The sequence below is a fragment of the Melospiza georgiana genome, chromosome 28 (genome assembly GCF_028018845.1).
Source record: "Melospiza georgiana isolate bMelGeo1 chromosome 28, bMelGeo1.pri, whole genome shotgun sequence".
Lineage (NCBI taxonomy): Eukaryota > Metazoa > Chordata > Aves > Passeriformes > Passerellidae > Melospiza > Melospiza georgiana.
In genome coordinates this window covers 3,054,372-3,070,415 of record NC_080457.1, presented here as the reverse complement: position 1 = coordinate 3,070,415, position 16,044 = coordinate 3,054,372, and the positions used below count along the sequence as shown (strand labels likewise).

At 64.9% G+C, this 16,044-nt stretch overlaps 2 protein-coding genes across 2 annotated transcripts; one reads left to right on the top strand and one right to left on the bottom strand.

Annotated features, from left to right (window-relative positions):
- Nucleotides 1-212: 212 nt before the first annotated feature.
- CNTNAP1 (contactin associated protein 1) lies at nt 213-8,665 on the bottom strand. Its single transcript, XM_058041917.1, has 24 exons — nt 8,555-8,665; nt 7,446-7,547; nt 7,126-7,319; nt 6,898-7,045; nt 6,512-6,715; nt 6,260-6,444; nt 6,036-6,179; nt 5,494-5,755; nt 4,958-5,107; nt 4,719-4,890; nt 4,525-4,631; nt 4,300-4,419; nt 4,000-4,203; nt 3,718-3,874; nt 3,435-3,562; nt 3,158-3,325; nt 2,860-3,078; nt 2,543-2,782; nt 2,233-2,469; nt 1,997-2,124; nt 1,793-1,886; nt 1,456-1,689; nt 1,286-1,333; nt 213-1,201 (listed from the first exon to the last, which is right to left on the bottom strand). Exons 1-24 carry the CDS (start codon nt 8,631-8,633, stop codon nt 1,011-1,013), a joined length of 3,915 nt encoding a protein of 1,304 aa, XP_057897900.1. The 5' UTR covers nt 8,634-8,665; the 3' UTR covers nt 213-1,010.
- Nucleotides 8,632-13,506, top strand: CCR10 (C-C motif chemokine receptor 10). Its single transcript, XM_058041478.1, has 2 exons — nt 8,632-8,835; nt 12,424-13,506. Exons 1-2 carry the CDS (start codon nt 8,632-8,634, stop codon nt 13,504-13,506), a joined length of 1,287 nt encoding a protein of 428 aa, XP_057897461.1.
- Nucleotides 13,507-16,044: the final 2,538 nt, after the last annotated feature.

Sequence of the window (16,044 nt, the reverse complement as noted above, 5' to 3'; positions counted from 1 at the left end):
TGGCTCAGGGTGGGAAGTGGGGAGAGCAGGACATGATGTGTGTGTGCAGCAGCAGCTGAGCTGCCTCTAGCCCCGGCTCCCTACACCCTCCCTCTCACTCTGGGACCAGGAATTGCTGTTGCCAATGTGGTGCCTCCCTTGGTGCAGGCTGAGCTGGGGTGGGAGGAGAGGATCTGCCCAGGCTGCCAAGGCGAAGGCTGGGGAGTGTCAAATGCCATCATTCTGCCTTTATTTGATTATCTTCACATCTCATTCAAAAGAACAGACTTTTTAAAAATAAAGTGCCCAGTGGAGCCAGGCCTTTGGGTAGATAAATGCATATCTGTAACATTGTCTTACCACAAACACAGCAAGTGAACAGGAGCTTTCCCTGGGCTGGAGGTAATCGGCAGGACTGGCACTTCGTACAGAGAAGTAGCAAACTACAGACCACGTACCACGACACGCGGGGGCCTCCCTCCCGCGGGAGCTTCCGCTTGGTTTTTTATACAAACCGAGAGAATAAAAAAACCAGAGTGTAGTAGAATATCCAGCAACAAAAAAATGGTAGAAAGGATCTGTACCTGATTTATGAAAGCAGCATCTCAGCAAGGTGCGGTGGCGGCATGCGCGGCGCCGGTGTTGGAGTATTGCTGGGCAGCGCGGCCGGGCGCGGCCGGCGCTCGTGGCTCTGCGTGGCGCTGGCGAAGCGAGCAAAGCAGCGGGTCAGCTACGCGGGTGGCAGCAGCAGAGGGGTGCCCCCGGCCAGAGGGAGGGTGGGCACCGGGCCCGGGGCTCCCCTACAGAGGCCAGGCAGGGTTTGGCAGCTGGAGGCCTCCGGTGTATCCGGGGCGAGCGAGGCCGGGGCTCGGCGGATCCGGGCCCGAAGAGGTGGCGCTCGGTCCGGTGCCGTTGGGTCAGTCTGAAGGCGGGTGTTGGCAGTTCAGGTGTGCTTGGCCTTTTGGTCCCGCGGCGCTCGCTCATTCCCGGGCGGCTCCCGGGGCTGTGAGCCCGTCCCACCCCCGGCCCCGTTAGTCCCCTCTCGGCTCCTCCAGGATCTGGGGCAGGTTCTGTTCCTTGCGGGCCGCCGGCGGTTTGGCGGCGCCGCCGTAATCCTGGATGGCCTTGGGCTCGTTGGTGTGGTAAGAGCCCTTGTAGCGGTGGTGGTAGAAGTAGAGCAGCACCAGCAGCCCTGACAGCAGCAGGAGGAGGAAGATCACGACTGCGGGGAAGAGGCGGCAGTGAGGGATTGGAGAGGGACCACGGGGCCGTGCCAGTGGGAATAGCAAACAGAGGCTTCACTTACACCCGATGATGATCCCAATCCAGCCGTCGTCATGCACGTGGGGGAACTCTGCAGAGACAGAGGAGGCAGCTGAGACCAGGCTGCAGCAAGGTCCCATGCTGGAGCTTCCCCTCTGCAGCTGGTGCTTGACCAGGGCTCCATCCCCACCAGGGTCCCACCACAGCACCCACCTGTGGCCATGTACCAGGGGTCCATCTCAGGAGGGATAAGGAGGGTGCTGAGGGGGAGCATTGAGGCACAGCTCGACTCCACCAGTTCTCCCCGGATGCTGTAGGGCCGCAGGGGACTGGTGGGGTGGAAGATGGCTTTGAGGGGCACGAGGGTGTTGAATTTCACCCCTGAGAGGCAGCCTGAGAAGCCAGGTGTGTTGTAGCGCTGGATCTCGGGGTCAATCACGCCAGTCTCTGTGGGGCCACAGAAAGAGATTATTCATCCTTCTCAGAGGGCAAGGGCCATGCTGTGCAGGGGAGACCCCAGAGACCCCAGCATGGGCAGGACCCAGCTCACCCATCACACGACCCAGGTACAGGTTCTTGGGCGAGTCCAGCTTTCTGTCCACAAACAGGGAAAACTGCTGCTCCATGACGGGGAGATAGTCCACCTGGGAGGAAGGTGCACAGCATCAGTGCCCACAGAGCCACCCTGCCCATGCCCTCTCCCAGCATGACCTGAAGCCCCCAGGCCCCACTGGGAGGGGGCCCCAGCCCAAACCTGGGTGTAGAGCGTGCGGTTCAGGCGGGTGATGTTGACACGGTGGGGCCGCCCGTCTATCACTGGTTTGTTGGTGAGAGTGAAGACATAGGGGCTGGTGCCCAGCTGGTAGCGCAGCTGCAGGCTCCCTGTGGGCAGCACAGGGCTGTCAGCAGGGCTGGACTCTCAGTGGGCACGTCCAGCCCATCTATAGGCTTGGAAAGTGGCACCCACAGGGCAGGGGGCCTTGCCCTCACCGTCATCCTTGATGAGCACAGCCATGTAGTCCTTGACGAAGGTGCTGACATAGAGCAGCACGGCAGGTGCTGAGGTGGTGCTGAAGCTGAAGCTGACCTCCTCGCTGGTGAGGTTGTAGCCAGGCAGGGGCTGCCAGGGGCTGCTCACAATGCTGGCGAACTCCCGGGCGGCGTACAGCGACATGGGCAGGATGTTGTACCGCACCCAGGTGCCCTCCTCGAAGTACCCGCCGATGTCTGCGGGAGAGCCCGCGGGGTGAGGGCAGCGCCGGCTCCTCGGCCCTCCCAGCCCGCGGAGCGCTGCACTCACCGTGGTTGCAGAAGGGCCCGGTGAAGGCGGAGACGCTGCAGTTGCAGGTGTAGTGGCTGTAGCGCTCCACGCAGAGCCCGCTGTTCTGGCACGGCACCGGCGGGTCCTGGCAGTAGCCGGTGCAGTTGACCCGCACGCCCTCCGTCTCGTTGGCTTTGCCCTCCAGGTTGAGCGTGACCCCGTTCATCCGCAGCCCCCGCAGGCACCCCAGGAACGGGCGCATCTTGTGCTCGGCCGCGCCTGCAGCGGGGCCCAGACTGAGTGCCCTGTGGCACATGAGGACCTGGGGGTGCAGGGACGTGGCCGGGGGCTCTCACCAACATAGAGGGGCCGGTCAAATTCCAGGCGCACGAAGCTCTGTGGGGGGAATGGCCGCACCACCCAGGGCAGCTTGTCCACCCGCAGCCGGGCCAGCTTGACGTTGAGCTCAGCCTTCACCTGGTGCCACTCATCGTCGTTCCAGGGTACCACCGACCGCACCGTCAGGTTCTCGTCCCCGTTCCCGATGTCAAATATAAATGCCACGTCCCTGGTGGCTGCAAGGACACGGTGCTGAGAAGAGGCCCCAGCCCTTCTGCCCCCAACAGCCCTGCACCCTCTGCTGCCCCCCCGTACTGTTGAGCTCAATGCGGATGTAGTTTCGGTAGCCTGGGTTCTCCAGGAAGACTCCAGACTGGGCAGTGGTCTTGAAGTAGAAGGAGATGTCCAGGCTGTGGTTGGCTTGGAAGGTGGGGAAGATCAGGGCTGCGCCCCTGTTGAAGGAGACGGTGTTCCAGGTGTTGCCTGTGGGGAACAGGAGGGGCAGTGAGGGGTGGGCAGGGTCCCTCCATGTGGGACCCCTCCGTGTAGGCACTCTGCAGGCAGGGGATGTTCTGTGGGGCCGCTCACTTACGGTCTCCATAGCACCGTAGGGGCCCCAGCACGAACTTGGCTTCAGAGCCAGTGCGGTTGGTGTCTCCAACCACAACCTGGGTGACGGGCAGGTGGTCCACAAAGGTCAGCAGACCCTTGTCTGTCCTCCTGCAAATGTGAGCGCATCAGTGGGGCCATGAGGTGTTCCTGTCCCTTCGCCAGCCCGCAACCCTGTTACCCCCATCTGAGTGCCCCAGACTCTGTGCCCCCCATGTCTGCAGTCCCCACCCCACAGCTCCTGTTGCACAGCTGCCACCACTCACCAAATTGCATGGTCAGCATCACAGTTGCAGAAGTACTGGGGGTCAGCACAGTTCTTGTCCAGCCCGCAGGCGCAGCGCTGGATGCCCGGGCTCGAGCCCCCCCAGTAGTAGTGCCGCTCATCGTTCCGCCCCATCCAGAAGCTGAAGGGCAGCCCGGCTGCAGGCACAGAGGAGGGTCAGGACACTGTCCCGTGTCACAGCCCTGCAGTGCAGCCCTGCAGCACCGACCCACAGCCCTGCAGCGCAGCCCTGCAGCACCGACCCCCTTCTCCCGAGGCTCACAGGGCGTGTTGAGCAGGCGGGAGTTGTAGCAGTGCAGCTCAATGCGCTGCTCGCAGTACTCAGAGGCGTTGGCCAGGGCTGAGACCTCGGCCCAGGAGGCGTTCCAGTACTCCACGGCCCCCAGGTAGGGCTGGTCCACGCTGGAGCCCGTCACCCGCGTGGCGTAGTGACGGTTGTGCCGGATGATGGTCCACGCTCGGTGCTCTGCAGTGAGAGGGGAGCTTTAGGACTTGATCCCTAGGACACCCCTGCTCCAGGAGCATCGGACAGAGGTCCCCTCAGCCCTCCTGCTGCCCCCACCTCCTATGTCACAGTACACCGTGAAGGGTTTCAGTGGCCCGCTCCCATCTGGGTCGATGGTGTAGTTGCCCGAGGTCTTCCCGCTGACCCGGTAAGCATCACACGTTTCCTTGTAAAGGGCTGGAAGAGAAGAATGGAGAGGAGGTCGGTGCAAGGGAGGCACCAGGCAGGAGTAGGGGCTGCAGGTGCCCCTACTGTCCCTGACCCACGAGGCTCCAGGCTCACATTTGTGGCAGGTCTCCCCCTTGTACCCCGTCAGGTCGCAGATGCACATGAAGTCATCCCAGGACTGGATACAGCGGCTGTCATGCTCACACAGGTTGGGGGTGCACCTGAGGGCACAGAGGGCTCCTGTCCCAGCACCAGCACAGCCCCCAGTGCCCCCCACTCCCCGGCAGCACCCTCACCCCGGTCAATACCTGTCTGTGATCCCACAGACGTTGAAGAACACGTTGTGGTACTGTGCCAGCCGGTGCAGTGCCAGCAGCTCCACGTCCACGGGCTGCATGTCCACGTTCAGCATCTGCAGGCAGCCGTGGAAAGCCGTCTGGTTTGACCTGCACCCAGTGACTGAGGCTGGCTTGGGGCAGCCTGCAAGAGAGAGGGGGGTGAGCAGCCCCCAGGCACCCATTGCCCCAGACCCCACCCTGCTGCCCACCTCCAAAGAAGTACTGGCTGCCGGTGCGTAGCTGGAAGGGGTGTGCCACCCGGAACTCAGCACCATCATCATCGTCAATGGTCACCACGGCTGAGCCCTCCCGTGCCACCAGGTGCACTGAGTGCCAGAAGCCATCATTCAGGCGGTGCCCTGTGCAGAGAGGTGTTGAGGGATAGAATATAAGTAAATAAAGGTAATATAGAAAATAATCTTACCCCCTAAAGAGTTGCAGCTGGGATAATTATTAAAGATTAGGAGCAGGCCTGATGTTAACAGGCCACAGCTGTAGCTGATAATAAGAGTGTTATAAAAGAGTGGATTGATTGGTTGAGGGGAATTGGAGTCAGTTGGCTGCTGTGAAAAGAAGGACAAGTCAGTGCTTAGAGGAACTGCCTACGAGAAGCATCAAGGAGGTAGGAAACTCTGTCAATTTGGAACCCTTGCAATGTAATGACAACAGAACTCTTGCAATATAATAACAACAGAGAGGAAGGTGCTTGGGGACGCTCTGCTGCCAGCCTGACCCCCCAGCCCACCTGCAGCAAACTCCAGCTTCTTCTTGCCGGGCTGGGCGATGGAGACATTGACCTGCCCCTCGCTCAGCACCATCTCCAGGGAGCCCAGGCGGTCAGAGAAGCCGGTGTAGAGCAGGAGGCCCACGGTGTCCCAGGAGCGGAATCGGAAGCTGACGGCCAGGCGGTTCCTCCGCGGGATCCCCGGCACCTGCACGTAGTTGTTGATGCCGGCGAAGGTGATGGGGCTGGTCAGCTGGTCCTGGCAGTAGTGGCCCACTTTGCCCTGGGAGTGACCATGGGAGGGGTGAGGAAGGGAATGTCCCCCTCTCATCCCCGCAGTGCTGGCCTCAATCATGCCAAATTGATCCCAATGCCTGGCAGAGCCAGGCGGGCGCCCCAGGCCAGGGACAACCTTGCAGGGTCAATCTGGCACCGCCTGGCTGAGCACGGCCCCACATCACCCCACAGCAGGCAGGGAGCCCTGCCCCAGGGAAGGGGGCACCCCACAGCGGGGCTAAGGACACCCAGGACAGGGAGAGAAGGGGCCACCCCCCGGGCTGAACCTCAAAGCGAATGTTGGGCCGCCGGTGCCGGGCCAGGTCGGCGACGTTGACGCCGTTGAACATGATGTTCTCCACACAGCCGCGGAAGTTCTGCCGGTACGTGAGGTGCTGCTTGTCGTGGTCGATCACCCCTCCAAAGAACACCTGGCAGGCACGGGGAGGGTGTCAGCCCCTCTCTGGAGGACACCATCGACACCCTGGCAGCCCCTGCCCTGCGCACCCACCTCAGTCTCCAGGTCAAGCTGGTCGAAGGTGCCGCGGCAGCGGAAGCGTTTGACCTCCCCGTCCAGCGTCAGGTTGACGTAGTGGCCCAGGCGCTCAATGTGCAAGGAGTGCCAGTGCTGGTCATCCAGCAGGCTGCCCACGGCCACCGTGGTGTGGCCCTCGGTGGCGTGCAGTGGGCTGCTGCCTGGGGAGGACCAGCATCAGCCCGTGGCCTCCTGGCCCCACGCCCCCAGCCCCTGGTCCCGGCTCACCTAAGCTAATGTGCAGGAGGAGCTGGGCCTGTTTGAGCTCCACTGTGATGTAGTCACCCTGGGAGCCCTCCCCGTGCATCAGCACCCCATCCTGCTCCAGGGTCTTGAAGTTGAAGGAGATGTCATCCTCGAAGGTGCTGACCCTCTTGGCTCGGAAACGGTAGGAGATGGCATCGTCCCCGTCAAAGTAGAGCACGTGGGACCCTGGGGAGAGCAGAGCAGCCCCAGCCATGTCACTGCCCGCAGCAGCAGGTGCCCTGGCACGGGGAACACACCCTTCTGCTGCCATGGCTGCAGCGTGTTTGGCACAACGCCCCCTGAGAGAGCTTTGCCAGAGCCAGGGTCCCACCAGGCCGGGCTGCTGGAGCCCCTGGCCAGGTACTCACGGTAGGGGCAGCCATAGAGGCCCAGGCGCAGCCCAATCTTCCCCCGCGGGTTCCAGGCCACGGGAATGATGCGAATGTATCGTGCCAGGATGGGGTAGTGCAGGTCATGCCGCACCACCCCGCTCTCGTTCACGTTCCCAAAGAATGTCTGGGGATGGAAGGTCACTGTCAGCACCTTGCTCTGAGTCAGGGGTCTCTACACACCTCCCACCCCGGGCTGCCCCCTACCCAGTTGCTGCCCTGCTGGAAGAAGGGTTTCCAGCTGGTGGGGTGGTCTCCATAGAGCACAATGTAGCGTGTGAGCCAGTCGTAGGTGTTGAAGGTTCCCTGCGTGGCCACGGCGTTGATCCGGTGCTTTTGCATCAGGTCGATCTGGAGCCAGGGCTGCTTGTCGCGGGGGTCGGGGGACCAGCCGCTGGTGCCTGCGGGGGGAGCAGCTCAGGGCTTGCTTGGCACCACCACAGCGCCCGAGCCGGCCCCTCGGCCCCGCCAGAGGCAAAACCCGGCCGGGGACACCCCCTGCCCACCGCCCCTGCGGGGGCACTCACTGTGCAGACGGGCGAAGCTGGCCGAGTAGAAGATGTTGTATCTGGAGGAGGCACCGATGGAATAGGAGTAAAGGGGAGCAACGAGCTCATCGTAGCAGGGTCCTGAGGGCAGAATGGAGTTGGGGGCGTCCTCGGAGCCCCGAGCTGGGCAGTGTCCCCGCGCGGACCCCGAGCGCTCCCGAGGGCCGGCGGAGCGGCGGGCCCGCTGTGCTCTCCCCTCCCACTGCAGCGGAGCTGACACACCTCTGCGGGCCCGCCACCGGCACCAGCCGCCTCCGCACTGACGCGGGCGACGGGACCCCCGCTCTGCCCCGCCCCGGCGGGGAACGATCCCGCGTGGGATCCCGGGGGATCCCGTGCGAACCCTCGCGGCACCGGCAAAGGACCCTTCCGAGGGGCCGGGGTCCCGAACCTCTTTCAGGGTCCCTTACCGGGTCGGACGGAGCGCGGGGAGCTCAGGAGCATCCCCAGCTCACTGTAGGATCCGTGCTGCATCAACCCCCGGCCCACCGCCCCCCGACTCTGCCCTCCCCGGTACCACCGACCCCCGCCTCGATGCCCCTTCCCCCCGACCCGGTGATGGGGTCCCAGGCGCCGTCTCAGGGGGCCACGGGCAGCTGCCCGGTGCCACCGGGGCCTCTCCCATTCCCGTTCCCGAGCGGCTGCCCCAGCCCCGGTGCGGGGTCGGGCCCGGTGCGGCCCCGCGGCGGCGCTGACCGAGGTGCTGCCGGCAGAGCCCGCAGGTCCCGCGGGGCGTCCCCGCTCTCCGCGGCATCCCTGGGCGTTCCGGGGCATCCCGCATCCTCGGGGCGTCCCCGTTATCCCGGTTGTCCCCAGAGGCTGCGGCCGGCGGGGGGGCTGCGGCGGGGCCGCCCCGGGCGGGGCGCGGTCGGCGGGAGAGCCGGGACGGCCGCGCCCGGCGGTGACCTTGGGGACGGTGCGAACGGCGGCAGCGGAGCACCCCGAGGGATGCCGGGGGTGCCCGGGGAAGAAGAGGGGCCGCCCGAGGGAGCGGAGGACGCGGGGACCGCTCGGGGATGCGCGGACGGGGCGGCGGGCGCGGTCCCGCAGTGCGGAGCGGCCGCTGCCGGGACTGCGGCCCCACTTACGTGCGAGGCAGCCGGGACCGGGGCGCAGGAAGCCGGCGCAGGCGGCGAGCAGGAGCCCGAAGAGGCGGCGGGCGCTCATGCTGCGCGCCCCGAGCCCCTCGGCGCCGCCGCTCCCGGTGCTGCGGCGGAGCGGGGCCGGCGGCTCCGCCCACGGGGCGGGGGGGAACCGGGCCGGGCCGGGCGCGGCGCAGAGCCCCGGCCGCCCCCGGGAGACGCTCCGCCCGGCAGCTCGATTTCCCCGCTCCTCGCACGGCGAGCGGCACCGGGGCCGTGTCAGAGCGGTACCGGGGCGCGGAGAGGCTGTGCCGCAGCTCCTGCCCGTTCCCCGGCCGTGCCCGGTCCCAGCCGCCGCTCGGGGAGGGTCGGAGCGCTGCCCGCAGCCCCCCCGCAGCAGATGTGGAGGGTTTGTAATCAAGCCGTGGATTAAGGCCTGCAGGTCTCAGGGTCGCCGCTCTCTCCAGTGGTGCAGAAGAAGGGATTTAGTTTGTGTCTGCTCTCAACCACCCCCAGACGCACACAGAGGGGTAGGGGGGGCTGGCGCCTGCGTGCCCTACATACACCTAGAGCCCCGAGGGAGCAGGAGTCCTGCTGTCCTGGGAGCCTGGAGCAGTCCCAGGGGATGGGGATGCCCCAGCAGCTGCTGGCTCCAAGCAGGAGCAGGAGATTGCTCCAGGCCCCCAGGACAGGGATGTCCCAATGTCCCAGCACCTGCTGGCTCCAAGCAGGAGCAGGAGATTGCCCCAGGCCCCCGGGACAGGGATGCCCCAGCAGCTGCTGGCTCCAGGCAGGAGCAGGAGCACGGCCAGGCTGTGCCCAGCTCTGCACCGGGGGCTCCGGACCTGGCAGAATGTGCCAGGCTGGCTGCCCAGGCAGGGCAGGGCAGCACAGGCATCAGCTGGGGCAGCCGGGGCCAAAACTCCTTCCTGCCCAGGGAATGAGAGAGAACAGAGAGCCCCAGGTGTGGAGGGATGTGGGACACCTGGCAGCGCACCAGTTTTGCTATCAAGAGCTGGAACTGTGAGCTGGGGATGTTGTCACCCTCATTCTTGTCCCCCAGAGCTGGCAGTGCCCACAGGTCCATCCTAGGAGAGGCACAGCCCCCCTGGCCTTATCCTACACCCTGGGGGCTGCCTGCTCTCAGCCCCACGTCCTGACCCTGTGCTGGGTCAGATCTGTGACAGCCCCAACAGGGACGTGTAGAATCCCTGCTCTGCACCCACAGACTGGGCCCAGGACCCTCCTCCCTCCCCTTCCCCCCAGATGCAGGAAAGCACCCCCAGAGCCAGCACAGGGCAGGGATGTGCAGTTAGCACCCCTGCACTGCAGGAAGAGCAGGAGAGGGGGAAGAGAACATCCAGCAAAGAGCCCTGGGGGTCCCCTGGATGCTGGGGGCACCTGTGCTGGCTGCTCTCCATTCAGCCCCACTGAGATCCTGTCTGCAGGCAGCAGGAGGGCCGAGGGCAGGGTGGAGATAAGCCGTGGCAAAGACAGCTGTAGCTGGGAGAAAGGGGGATTGAGGGATTATGGAGCCCATCAAGACTAGGGATCAGTCTTCTCCCCCCTGAGGAGAGGAAATGGGGTCTCTGCCCCACAGCAACTAATCTGCTTTTTAATGAGGAGCTGGGGATTGTGTTGTCAACAACCAGCAACAGGCGTGCCCAGCACTGTGGGGATGCAGCACTGGGCTGGGAGCCCTGGGTGAGTGCCCTGCTCCAGCTGCCACCCCGGCTTCTGCAACTGTGGGATCTCAGCACCTCAGGATGGAGGTGCAGAGTGGCTGAGACCACCCTTGGGGGGCTCGGGAGTCCTGGAATGTTGCCAGAAGTGTCTGTGGCTGGACTTTGATCCTGCACAGGAGATGACACCTGTATGAGGATGGGAGGATTTCACTGGGGTGAATGGTGAAGGGATGGGTTAATTAGAGTGTAGAACACAGGGTTTAGGATTTCTGTACAGGGGGGTTTAGAGAAGTAAGATGGAGGAATTGGGGCGTGTCCTGTCCTTCTTCTTCTTCTTCTTGGCCTCCATCTTCTGTGGTGATGGTGGCACTTTGGGATTGGTTATTACTAAAAGTGCACCGGTTAATAAGGGTAGAAGGTATTGGGGAAAAATTATAAATATTGTATACGTAACTTCGGGTATAGGTGACCGCCCCGGGGGCTCTCAGTGTGCTCATGGCTGGCTGCTGTGCAGACCTCTGTTGGGCTGAAAGAAAATCTTTTAGATAAACAATTAATAAACACCGAGACCGAGAAAAGATCAGAAGTCTCTCCTCGTCCTTTGAAGTGCCGGACTGTCCAAGGCCACCCCGGGCCTTTCCAGGCCACCTAAACAGCCGAGAAACCGACATGCAACCGCCACGTTTGCCATCAGGAAAAGACAACCCTAGAGCAGAGAGGGCTCTGCCAATCCTGCCTGAGGAGCACCCTGCCCGTGCCCAGCCCACAGCAGCCTCACTCTGCTCATTGGCCCCACTCTCCCTGCTCCTGCAGAAGCCAAAAGCAGCCCTGGGGTGGGCTGGGGTTTCCTGCATGTGCTGGATGCCCTCAGCCAGACCCTGCTCCCCTGGCTGCGTGCTCCCAGCTTTGTCCTGCACACCCACATGACAGAGACTGAGCAGGGCTGCTATTTCTGTCCCCAGCACGCAGATGTAAAAGATGAACAGAGTAAAAGATTCATCACAGCTCCACAGTGGGGTCACACCTGCCACCTTGCTTTCCTCAAGGCTGGGCCTGTGCTCTTCATTCTCGGTATCAGGAGCTTCACGTAGCCAAACCACAGGTTAGAAAGAGCTGAGACACCAACAGCTTCAGACCCAGAGGCCAGGAGAAAGGCTCTGCTGTGCAATGACAGAGCAGGTAAGGGGGCTCCAGGGCGAGGGGTTTGCTGGGAGCCAGGCAGGACCCTCCCATCACTGGCTTTTCTTTGTTTTTTAGTGAGTCCTGTGGCTTTAGACTGAAAGGTAAAACCCTGGGGAATCAGGGCGGTGCCTGGTGCTCCAGGCCCTGAGCAGGAAAGGGTCTGGAGGAGCTGCTGGAGAGTCAGCCTGCCCTGGCACTGGGCTCTGATCCCAGTTGTGGCCCCAGAGCAGTTGAGGGACCCAAGCCCAGCTCGGGGTCACTGAGAGGGGCCAGAGTGAAATTGCTGATATGAGGCTGAGTCAGAGAGTGTCAGATCCTGATCTCCAGATCAGTGGGGTCCCAACTAACCAGTACCAGGCTGTACCAGGCTGCAGCACTGTCCTGCTGCCCCAGAGGGTGAGCAGCTGGGAGGTGAGAGCGCTGTGTTCCCTGTGAGAGGCAGGAGCTCCCTATCTGGGAACAGGACCGGGCAGTGCAAGGCTCTGTCCACTCTGGGGTCCCCAGGGGGGTGCGTGGGGGCTTTGGGCACCTGGGGATGCTGGTGTGGATCCCCAAGGTTTAACTGCTCAGGGCCACGGTTGGGTGCTGAGCCCCAGAGCAGCTCCCTGGTACGTGCAAGGGGATTCTGTGGGACAAGGTGTTGTGCTGGGGATGCTGTGGCTGGGGTCACGTCCCTCCACCAGCTCTGCTCTGCAGAGGCTTCTCAGGAAGCCTGTGGTCGCTCTTACACGCTCTGAGCACGGCAAAATAAACTGCTGCGGGTGGGTGTGAGATGAAAACGAAACCCGCAGGTAGAGGGCCAGGACGAGAGACTGCGGCACCTGGGCTGGGCTCCCCGTGGTGAGGGCGGGTAGACAAGGACTGCCCTGGGTGTGCCCTGGGTGTGCCCTGGGGGTGCCCTGGGCGTGCCCCGGGCTCCCAGTGTGAGGCTGGGTGCAGAAGGGCTGTCCCAGGGGTGGTTCTGCATCCCATGGCCGGGCCACCCCTGCCCAGCCTCCCTCTGCACAGGCGATTCCCAGCCCCTTCCCAACAGAGCCGATGGCCACCACTGACTTCTACCCCTGGGAGGACGCGTACTCGGGTGAGGCCAGCACGTTGCCAGAGCTCTGTGAGAAGGAGGCAGTGCAGGGCTTCGCCCGCACCTTCCAGCCCGCCGTGTACCTGCTGCTCTCGCTGCTGGGCACAGCGGGGAACGGGCTGGTGCTGCTCACACACAGCCGCTACCGCCAGGCACGCAGCATCAGCGATGTCTGCATCCTGCACCTGGCTCTGTCCGACCTCCTGCTGCTCCTGACGCTGCCCCTCGCCATCCTCGACACGCTGCAGGGCTGGTCCGCGGGCACAGCCGCCTGCAAGGCGCTGCAGGGTCTCTACGCCCTCAACTTCTACAGCGGCTTCCTCTTCCTCACCTTCATCAGCGTGGATCGCTACGTGGCCATCGTGCGGGTGCCGGCCGCCTGCCGCCTGCGGCCCCGGGCTCGCCGGCTCGGCTGCCTGGCAGCGGGGCTGGCCTGGGGGGCGGCCGCGCTGCTGGCACTGCCCCAGTTCATCTACGGCCAGGCAGAGCAGCACCTCGACCTCCGCCTCTGCCGCGTGGTGTTTCCCCGCGAGGTGTCACGGGCAGCCCGCGGTGCCACCAACCTGCTGCAGGTGCTGCTGGGCTTCGCGCTGCCCTGCCTGGCCATGACGAGCTGCTACGCGGCCGTGGCGCGGACGCTGCGGGCGAGCCGCGGTGCCCAGCCGCAGCGGGCTCTGCGGGTGCTGCTGGCCCTGGTGCTCGTGTTCGTGGCCCTGCAGCTGCCCCACAGCCTGATGGTGCTGCTGGACGCGGCCGAGCTGCTGCTGCCCTGGGAGATGAGCTGCGCGCAGAGCCGCCGCAAGGACCTGGCGCTGCTGCTCACGGGCGGGCTGGCGTACCTGCGCTGCTGCCTCAACCCGCTGCTCTACGCCTTCCTCGGGCAGCGCTTCCGCCGGGAGCTGCGGCGGCTCGCCAGCGATGCCGGCTGTGCGGGGGCCCTCGGCCCGCGCTGCTCCGGCCGCTCCGGCCCCCGCCGGCGGGCATCGCTCTCCAGCTACTTGGACGTGATGTAGGAGCTCCGTGCCGCGGGGTTCGGTGCCTCCGCCGCTCCCCGGGGACAGCCCCGGTGAGCAGCGGGACACGGGCAGCACCGGACAGCCCGCACGGCGCCTGCACACGCCTGCGGAGAGGGGAGAGGGGAGAGCAGCTCCGCATCGCCCGCACGCCCTGCGAGTGCCCGCAATGCCCGGAGGGGCTGCGGTCCCCGCGGAGACCCTGCAGTGTCACCGCGCCGCGGGCTCCGGTGAGCCGGCTCGGTGGGTGCAACGCTGGGGCCAGGCAGGCAGCTGGTTCTCACTCTCACAATAAACCCCTAAAGAGTTGGTTCTCACTCTCACAATAAACCCCTGAAGAGTTGGTTCCCACTCTCACAATAAATCCTGAACGAGCTGGTTTCCACTCTCACAATAAACCCCGAAGGAGTTGGTTCCCACTCTCACAATAAACCCCGAAGGAGCCGGTTCCCACTCTCACAATAAACCCCGAAGGAGCCGGTTCCCACTCTCACAATAAACCCCTAAGGAGTTGGTTCCCACTCTCACAACAAACCCCGAAGGAGTTGGTTCCCACTGTCACGACAAACCCCGAACGAGTCCCGGTCTCCGCGCGGGGGTTTTGCGGGGCTCCGTGGCCACGGGCACCGGCGGGCGGTGCCTGCAGGAGGCAGCACAAGCTCACGGCTCCTGGTCGCCCTCTGCTCGTCCCCGCCGCTGGAGGGACACGGAGCGCCCGGACAGGGGACAGCAGAGACCCACCCCGCGCCGGACAAAGCCTCCTTGGGTCCTGCACCCCATGGGGGGCAGAGGGAGGTTTTTCTCCTTTCCTTACTCCCCCCACGAGCTCCTGTGCCACGGCACATCCCGGCCCGAGGCTGTGCGGTACCAGGGTGCTGAGCTGGGGCTGGTCCGGCCCGGACACGTGGCGACCAACGCAAGAGCACGGGCTAGGACACGGCGAGCGACACTCGTCCCACGGGGTGGCACACGGTGTCGGGGCCGTGTCCCATCACCAGGCCTGGCTAAGGAAACGCTCCAGAGTGAGGGAACAGGACTGGGCTTGGCTGTGGTGCAGCTGCTCATGGAGCCTCCCAGCAGAGCTGGGCATGCAGGGAAGAACCTCCTGGTCCTGCTACTTCCTGCTCACCCCCTACCCTGTTTGGGATTAGCCCAGGGCTCGGCGGGAAGAAGCCATTCCAGAAGCTTCACCTACTGCTGGGCCAGAAGCAGGTTCCTGCTGACTCAGCAGCTGCAGACGTGGGGTGATGGATCTCTGTCCCCCACAGCACTCAGTGGGGATCAAGAGCCAGATTCGGGCAGTTCTTGGCCACACAGCACAGCTGCCCCTGCTGCCTGTGGTGTGGGGTGGTCCCGTTCAGCCATCCAGTGCCCGCACAGCTGGTGGCTGGCCTGGCTGCACAGCCGGCCCCACACCAGGGGCTCAGCCCCAGGCACAATCCAGAGCCGGCTGCGTGGGAGGGGAGCTGGCAGCCGGAGCTTCCTGCCCGCACATCCCAGCAGCCACAGGCTCCCAGGGACGGCGCTGACCCAAGAGCTGAGGCACAGCCAGAGCCTGAGCTCCGGGGCTTCGGGAACGGGACCAGGGCCTGGACACTGCCATGGCACCCATGCCCTCTGCCACTGGGCAGAGCCGGGGCTGAGCTGAGCCACGCAGCGGTGGCACCACCATGAACGCCTTCCACCAGCTCCTTGGTGGAAAGTCGCTGTGAGGGCCTGCAGGACAGGCCTGCCTGGGCATGGTGCCCTCCTGCCCGCTGTGTCCTTCTGTCCATCGTGTCCTCTTCCCCACGGTGTCCTCCTGCCCATGGTGTCCTCCTGTCCATCATGTCCTCCTGCCCACAGTGCCCTCCTGCCCATCGTGCCCTCCTCCCCATGGTGACCTCCTCCCCATGGTGTCCTCCTGTCCATCATGTCCTCCTGCCCATGGTGTCCTCCTGCCCACGGTGCCCTCCTGCCCACGGTGCCCTCCTGCCCACTGTGTCCTCCTGCCCATGATGCCCTCTTGCCCACGGTGCCCTCTTGTCCATCGTGCCCTCCTGTCTATCATGTCCTCCTGCCCATGGTGCCCTCCTGCCCATCGTGTCCTCCTGCCCACGGTGCCCTCCTGCCCAGGGTGCCCTCCTGCCCGAGCACCGAGCCCACGGTGCTGCCCGCTGGCACAAACTTGGCTGAGTCGCCGTTCTGGGACAGGCGCCAGCGCTGCAGGAGAGCAGCGCACGGTGCGGGTGCCGCGGGGCAGGGCAGGGGCCCGTGCCCGGTGCCGGTGCCCACACCGGGCGCAGGCGGCGCTCAGTGACGGTGCCCCCCGCGATGAGCCGAGGGTACCCGGTGCACCCTACCGGCGGCGGCGGCGGCTCCGGGAGCACCGTGCCCAGCGCAGCCCGGCCCCGCGCTGCCCCCGCCCCGCCGTGACGCACCGGCGGCCCCCGCCGCCCCGGGCGGGAGCTCCGCCCCGGGCCGCGCGCGGCGATTGGCGGCGCCCGGTGACGCGCGGCCCGGCCCGCCCGGGGCGGCGGCGGGGCCGGCGGCCGGTGC

What these genes read in the sequence shown, in the direction of transcription:
- CNTNAP1 (XM_058041917.1), bottom strand. Translation starts at nt 8,633, where the DNA reads ATGAGCGCCCGCCGCCTCTTCGGGCTCCTGCTCGCCGCCTGCGCCGGC. An exon ending in GAAGCTGGAGTTTGCTGCAG is followed by an intron (nt 5,108 to 5,493) that starts GTGGGCTGGGGG and finishes CTCTCTGCACAG; the next exon opens with GGCACCGCCTGAATGATGGC. An exon ending in CCTACGGTGCTATGGAGACC is followed by an intron (nt 3,326 to 3,434) that starts GTAAGTGAGCGG and finishes TGTTCCCCACAG; the next exon opens with GCAACACCTGGAACACCGTC.
- CCR10 (XM_058041478.1), top strand. Translation starts at nt 8,632, where the DNA reads ATGCTGCGCGCCCCGAGCCCCTCGGCGCCGCCGCTCCCGGTGCTGCGG. An exon ending in ACCGGGGCCGTGTCAGAGCG is followed by an intron (nt 8,836 to 12,423) that starts GTACCGGGGCGC and finishes CCCTCTGCACAG; the next exon opens with GCGATTCCCAGCCCCTTCCC.